We start from the raw sequence: 7,828 nt of genomic DNA, 5'->3' as shown, positions 1-7,828 counted from the left end.
ACAGAGACACACACACACAGATACACACACAAATACACACACACACAGATACACACACATATACACACACAGAGACACACATACACAGACACACACACAGATACACACACACAGACACACACACATATACACACACACACACACACAGACACACACACAGACACACAGATGCGCGCGCACACACACGCACAGCTCTGATAACCTCTCACCTACATCATCCTTTCGTGCGCGGCCCCGCCGCTGTGGTGTAATATGTGCGCGCGCTGCCCAGCTGTCAGCCCCGGCATTGGTCCACCAGGCGCACGCACGTAGGCGCGTATCCGACCGACCAACCCCCTTTTCCCGGTACACTGACTGAGCAGCAGCCGGTAACAGGACGGACCGGCGGATCCGTGTTCCAACGGCACCGACAGGACCGGAACCTGCACCGGACCCGTAAGTGTGACCCACATGTCCGGAGGGGTTTAACGGGAGGGCTTTCTTCCGGTGGAACGGGTGGTGTGGATGCTAGGGGGAGGGGTGCCGGTGTCTGAGACTGTGATTACCGGGTGGAGATGAGTGGAAACAGAAAACACACTTAAATACACCTTAAACACCCTTAAATACACGGTAAACACGGTACCGGTATGTGTGTGCGCGCGTGCTTCAGTCAGTTTGGGTCCAACTTTCACCATATTTTCACCTTATTTTCATCATGTTTTCACCATGTTTTCTTCCTATTTTCCAGCTTTTTCTTCCGCTGGTTCATGTTGTTAAACCAGTTTCTGTTTTCATCAGTTTTTTCGTCTGTTTGTGCCGTTTTTGCTTCATTTTTCTGATTTTTTTTTCCGGCTCCTTCTGAACCTCCGTTAACCCCGCCCCCTCCCCTCCTTCCGTTAGTCCGGTTTAACCCGTGCCTTGGAGCTTTAACCCGCGTTATTTTCTGCCCTTCCTCCGTCGTCCAGCTCAGACCCTCCGTTAGCCCGCTTTAACCCGTGGCTTGGGGCTTTAACCCGGGTTATTCTCTGCCCTTCCTCCTCCTCCCGGTTGGACTCGTGTCCGAACACGTGGTCAGGAGGAGGTGTGCGCGCTGAAATCAGAGCCCCGACCAATCAGCGGCGTGGCCCCGCCCACTCTCTGCCGCTTGTTTACTACTGATCCTGCGCGCTGATTGGTGGAGAGGTGGGGAAAATCAGGCTTTATGGTGCGTTTAGGGGCAGAAAAAAAGCGAGATTACAGCTTCATAGGTGAAATTGAACGTGGGCCAGGTTTGAACTGGTACATAATCAACAACAAAAACAAACAAACTAGTAAACAACAGGATGGAAGTACTGTTTGAATGTAGGGATCTGATTTAGGAAATGAAATGAAGATGTATTTGACGAGCAAAAATTACAAGTGTTCATTGTTGATGTTATTTTATTTGGTTTAGTATTACTGAATATTAAATGAATCATATCTGTACTCTTATAATTGATAAAGTAAAAACTACAGTCTTTTATCAGAAGATTAAAACATACAGACAGATAATGCAGGTAACGAAGAAAAAACACTCATACAAAGCCAGGGTTAACACTATATACATAAATATATATTTGTAGAAAGTCATACATCAGCTCAAACTTCCTTAGGGGGTCAAATGAGTGTCCATTTTTGTAAAAAAAAAAAAAACAAAGCGTTGTCCTAAAGTCATAGAAGTGTGTGTAAATAATGCTAATCCATTTGTGCACAGACTACTGATATTCTTTGACAGTGGAAGCTCTATTTTCATAAATATTGGATTTGGAATAGCACGTGGATGTGAAAACTTTTACTGGTGGACGGACGTGACAGTGGACGGACGTGACATTACCCATGATGCTCTGGTCAGTCCCAGTACTTTATTAGGAATAAACTTCTAGACTTCCTATTGCTAATTGTGCTCTTCTTCATAAATGTTGGTATTGTGGATCTAAAACAATCCCAGCTGACACAAAAACACTAAATGTGTCAGTGGACGGATGTGACATGGTTGTTGTGGATCCCATCATACTGATGCTCTGCAGCCATGTCAGCGTTTACACTAATGATCCCTGTGCAAAAACTAGGAGCACTATTATTTATTGGATAGTTTATCATCAGACTAAAGAGGAAAGAACAATACAGAATTGTTCTTTGCTATAAAAATGCTTCTTATTGTAAAAGTGTTGATGTAAACAGTGCTGTGTGCCATTCTTCATGTATGTATTGGTGGAACAGAAGCAGGATGGATCAGCACCATACTCCAGATTGAACCTGTACAAATAAAACATGTGATATGGAGGAGAGAATCTGGGAAGAAAAACTGGGGAATCCAAAAGAAGAGAAGATTTGTTTTTCAGAGAAATTCAGTTCAAATAGAACTTGTCCATTTGTGACATGAAAATATAGCATTAATTGTGCTGAAATGGTTCATTTTGGAGCTGAAAACATAGTTCATATGAGCATCAACATGTTGAACAGAACTGAAATCCTGTCCATTTGAACAACTGTCATTTACCAACACAAAGTTCCTTTGGATTCACTGAGACTGATTTAATATGAACACAGACACAAAGAAGAGCTCTGAGCACATTTGAGCCAATATATACATCAGGGCTGTCAAACATGCATCCCTCCAAAGGTTCCAGTCTGACCCCTGGGATGAATTTAGAAAGTGTATAAATTCCACAGTCCAGGCTGTGGAACTCATGTTAGTGTGGGTTCCACATCCAGACCAATCTGATCTACAGTCCAATAATAACAGCAGAAGAACCCAAACAAAAGAACGACTGCAGATTTACTACTGGGTTTGATGGAAAAAATAATACTATATTATGTCTGTAAATAATGACAACTACAAATGTTTGTCTTTGTTTTAGTGCAAAAAATCACATTAAATTGTGAAACTCTTTCCATTTCCAAACTCTCCTGTACCAATAAACTGTGACTAACCTGAACAAATGTGTCCAACCTGAAATGTCTGTATTAAATTCAGTCCAGTTTGAACTCTTTTCTTCCTGTTCCTCAGTGTTTAGTGTCTTTGTAGATCTGATCCAGAATGCACATGGACTAATGAGAAGTGGAGGAAGAAGACTGAGAAAATTGTGCTGATTTTTCTGAAGAAATTTAATTTTTTTCAGGTTATTCACATCTTTTTTGCTTGAATAGTTTATAAAAGTAAGTATTTTCATAATTTAATGGGGGGTTTTTTGCACTAAAACATAGAAATAAATTGTCAGTTGTCATTATTTCTAGGTTATTCTGTTCTTATTTTACTGGTTGGATCCACTGCAGATCAGATCAGACTGAATGTGGAACCTGACAAGAACAGGAGTTTGAGAGAACTGGTATGAGTACAAACATACGGAGGGTAACGTAAACTCTATATCAGTAATAGGAATAATATGTAAAAATAGGGATATGTAGTTAGAACATGTACGTAAAACTGAGTGGAGCAACACATCATTAAAAAAATTAGCTCTAAAGTTGATAAAACAGCTGCAGGATTACCACTGACTGGTCTGTATGTCCCTGAAGGCATCATTACCCCCATGTGACCTGTAGTCCTACTGGACAAAGCGAAGCCACCCAGATGTTCAGAGGATGTCTGCCAAACATCCTTTTGATCAGAACTACAGTTAGACTGGGGTTCAGCTGCTGAGTCTGTGAGTTTTACATTCCTGCAGTAACATTCACCACAATGTTTATGTTCACCAAAAACAGAAGGCCCCGCTATTAATCATATTATTAATCCTAATTAGGGATGTAACGATTGCCGGTATAATGATAAACTGCTTTAAAATTCCTGACGGTTAGTATAAATGTTTAAATTCTAATTCTCATGATAACTGTGTTTGATTACTGTACTTACAACTCAAACTTGATCTGTAAAATGGTCAAACAATGGCCATAAGGTTCCATCTTTAATGCACATGTGTATGTTTGATGTGTACATGTTCATATTTGAATGTTTCTGCAACAGAAAGTACATTGAGCCTATTATTTTACTTGTTTATTTATTTATGTTTTTTTGTTTTTTTTTTCAAAATACAACTTAGTTAAATTATTTCAGGTTGTGTATAAGACAAGAACTTTTTGAACATTTCCTAGCACATTTCAGCAATACCATGATAATAATGACAACCGTGATAATTTTGGTCACAATAACCATGATATGGAATTTTCACATTGTTATATCCCTAATCCTAATATTATTATTATTATTATAGTATTATTGATGCTGAGGTTTTCAGTCAAGCTGAACATAAACCTTTGGTCTAAATCCTGTTAAAGGAAGCTGTGCAAATAATGTACAGATGAGTGGAAGGCATGGAGGCGACTGGACAGTGGACCGGCTCCAGGACCGTTTGAGCGTCATGGTGCAGAAACAGGCTCATTCTGGGCCAGACCGTTCTAGGGTCCTGTCTAAATACTGGAGTGGTGCAGAAACAGGCTCATTCTGGGCCAGACCGTTCTAGGGTCCTGTCTAAATACTGGAGTGGTGCAGAAACAGGCTCATTCGGGGCCAGACCGTTCTAGGGTCCTGTCTAAATACTGGAGTGGTGCAGAAACAGGCTCATTCTGGGCCAGACCGTTCTAGGGTCCTGTCTAAATACTGGAGTGGTGCAGAAACAGGCTCATTCGGGGCCAGACCGTTCTAGGGTCCTGTCTAAATACTGGAGTGGTGCAGAAACAGGCTCATTCGGGGCCAGACCGTTCTAGGGTCCTGTCTAAATACTGGAGTGGTACACAAACAGGCCCATTGTGGACCTCTGTGGTGTCGTCTGCAGGGAGGTGTGACGCTGCTGAGTACCCCCCCCCACCACCACCACCACCGTGTGCAGCGGCGCCATGGCAGCTATGGGACCTGAAGACAGAACCGGAACCAGGCCAGACAGGATGGCGGCCCCCCCACTGGGACAGAAAGCCTGCACCCCCACCCCACCCAGCACCAGTCACAGCAGCAGCACCCCTGACACACCGGTATTTAGACCGGCCCTGGTCTGGGCTTCTCCACCCCCTTCTATCCATCCATCCGTGCATTCATCCATCCATCCATGCATCCATCCATCCATCCATCCATGCATTCATCCATTCATGCATTCATCCATCCATCCATGCATTCATTCATTCATCCATTCGTTCTTTGGGGTCAAAGCTGAACTGGTCCAGTTTGGACCAGTTTAAGTTTAGTACACTTTGGCTGTTTTGATGAGGTCTTACTTTTTGTGTACTTTTTTAATAGGGATAGACCGATGTTCAGATTTATATTTGTATAGTTTTACTAGTTGTGTATACGGTCCTATATATATATATATATATATATATATATATATATATATATATATATATATATATATATATATATATATATATATATATATATATATATACACGCATACTCACTGTAGACCAGGGTTGTCCAGTCCTGGTCCTCCAGGTCTACTGTCCTGTATGTTTTAGATGTTTCCTCTTCCAACACCTGATTCTACTGATCAGCCTATCGTCCATCTCTGCAGAAGAATGAGGACCGTCAGGTGGAAGAGGGACACGTCTAAAATCTGCAGGACAGTAGATCTGGAGGACCAGGGTTGGACACCCCTGGTCTGTATAACAAATATTAAAGGAAAGAATAAAAAGACCCACAATAGAAGCACAACTATCCTGTGTTTCCACGTGGTCCAGTCTAGTGCAGAACCTGGACCTGGTTTTACAAACTATCTGAGACCAGGGTTCTGCAGCGTTTACAATCTACAGCCATGTTTGACCCAAAAGGGAAAACACAATATGAGTGGAGCCATAAAAAAACACTCAGCCCGCTCTGTGGTCCAATCCCAATTCACCCCTTGGCCCCTCCCCCTTAGCCCCTCCCCTCTGACTCATCAAGAATAGGGACACCCCTACCCCTTCACCTGAATGCACAAAATGGAGTGTTCCTTCTTCTGAACATGAGGGGGCGTTCAGGTGTCTACATATGGACTAACTGGAGTCATGTGGTCCACCTGGTCTTGGTCTGGGCCAGACCCTGACTGCACATGTTCTGTGTTTTCAGAGGGAGGGGCCTGGGCCCTGCTGGACAAACCTACCACTGCAGATCCTGGGACCCACAATGCACCTGTGCACTGGAGAGGCAGCATTCAGGTGAGGGAGGGCCCACTTCCCAGGGTTCCAGAGTGTGGGTGTGGCTTCCTGCTCTGTGTGGGTGTGACTTCCTACTCTGTGGGTGTAACAGTTTCTGTGTGTGGGTGTGGTTTCCTGCTCTGTGGGTGTAACTCTTCCTCTGTGTGGGTGTGGCTTTCTTCTGTGTGGGTGTGGCTTCTTGCTCTGTGGGTGTAACTCTTCCTCTGTGTGGGTGTGGCTTCTTGCTCTGTGGGTGTAACTCTTCCTCTGTGTGGGTGTGGCTTCCTGCTCTGTGGGTGTAACACTTCCTCTGTGTGGGTGTGGCTTCCTGCTCTGGGTGTAACTCTTCCTCTGTGTGGGTGTGGCTTCCTGCTCTGTGGGTGTAACTCTTCCTCTGTGTGGGCGTGTCCAGTTTCCGCAGCCCAGAGTCGGTCGAGATGGATGAGATCATGGCAGCCATGGTCCTGACCAGCCTGTCCTGCAGTCCTGGTCTCCAGAGTCCCCCACAAACAGATCCTGGTCTCCAGAGTCCCCCACAAAAAGATCCTGGTCTCCAGAGTCCCCCACAGACAGATCCTGAACCAGGTCTGGCCCTGCTATAGATTATTGATCGCTATAGTGTAAAAAAAACACCACTGATGTGTGGAATGTCTGCATTTTCAATAAGTGGACATTTTCAAATCTGACCTCATGTATCATCGGTCGTATCACCTCTGAACCTTTGACAGAACAGTCAGAGTTCAAGGGTTCCATCGAAGCTTCAAACCAATACAAGAACTCAGAAGTAACAAATAATGTTTCAGTTACTAATAAGGACACTACAGGTGCATCTTAACTAGGGCTGGGTAAAAAAATCAATTCAATCGATCTTTGATCAATTTTGTTTTAATTTTGCACAATTGATTAATAGTGGATGAGATCGATTTTTCAGAGCAGGACCGAAGTATGCAGAAGCGCGACCGGCTCCGTCTGTGAACCCCAGGGGAAGACTTGTCTTGGTCTTGCTCGCGACGGCTCTGGCGCAGAAAAGACATGAAGGAAGGGTGGCGAAAACCCCCCCACTGGAGGTCCTCCTGTCCTCAAACTGGAACCCACAGTGTGAAGGAACTGGACGAGCAGAGGTTCTACCAGCAGAGTCACAGAGGACAGTGGTTGTTGGAATAATAACTTGGATCCATACTGTCACCTATGGCTGAGTATGGAGTTAGTGGAAGAGGAAAGAGACAATGTCCGACCGCTACACCACCCCCGCCCCCTCCCCCCCCACTCCCCGACCAACAATCACAGAGTGCAACCCCCCCCGTGAGTAGAAGCCTCCAGCCATAAAACAGAATAAAGATGACAGAGAAGTCCGTTTCAGATCCACTGTAGAAACATGGACATGTTTGTGTCTGTTCATTATTTCAGAGCAGATTCAGCTCCTGCTCAAATGTCAGATTTTTTTTCCTTTCTAATATCAATATTGATCCCAGTATTGATGTGTTGCATGACTGCGGTACTCAAATAATCAGGTTACAACTCAAAATTGGACTTTGATTCATATTATTTCAGTGATACCAATCAGTTAATACTGAATCAAATCGAAATTGGATCGAATCGAATTGTGATTAGTCGATTCAGAACCTTATGAATGGAAATCGAATCGATTATGGAAATTGGCCATGATACCCAGCCTTAATCTAAACACTTTAGAATATCATCAAAAAGTTGATTTTATTCAGTAATTCAG

At 43.8% G+C, this 7,828-nt stretch overlaps 1 protein-coding gene across 3 annotated transcripts in view; it reads left to right on the top strand.

Moving 5' to 3' along the window:
- The first annotated feature begins 238 nt into the window (after positions 1-238).
- Positions 239-7,828, top strand: part of znf395b (zinc finger protein 395b) — a 15,612-nt gene continuing 8,022 nt past the window's right edge. The window contains exons 1-4 of one of the 3 annotated variants that reach the window (XM_030129397.1): positions 239-435; positions 4,770-4,962; positions 6,032-6,120; positions 6,512-6,684. In XM_030129397.1, the coding sequence (XP_029985257.1) occupies positions 4,831-4,962; positions 6,032-6,120; positions 6,512-6,684 (394 nt within the window). In that variant the 5' untranslated portion in view covers positions 239-435; positions 4,770-4,830. The remainder of the gene's footprint in view (positions 436-4,769; positions 4,963-6,031; positions 6,121-6,511; positions 6,685-7,828) is intronic. The other 2 variants (XM_030129398.1, XM_030129399.1) reach the window with 2 other exon arrangements.

Source organism: Sphaeramia orbicularis, unplaced genomic scaffold, assembly GCF_902148855.1.
Source record: "Sphaeramia orbicularis unplaced genomic scaffold, fSphaOr1.1, whole genome shotgun sequence".
In the NCBI taxonomy this organism is placed as follows: Eukaryota; Metazoa; Chordata; class Actinopteri; order Kurtiformes; family Apogonidae; genus Sphaeramia; species Sphaeramia orbicularis.
The sequence above is the reverse complement of the archived record's forward strand: the minus strand, read 5'-3'. Positions and strand labels throughout refer to the sequence as shown.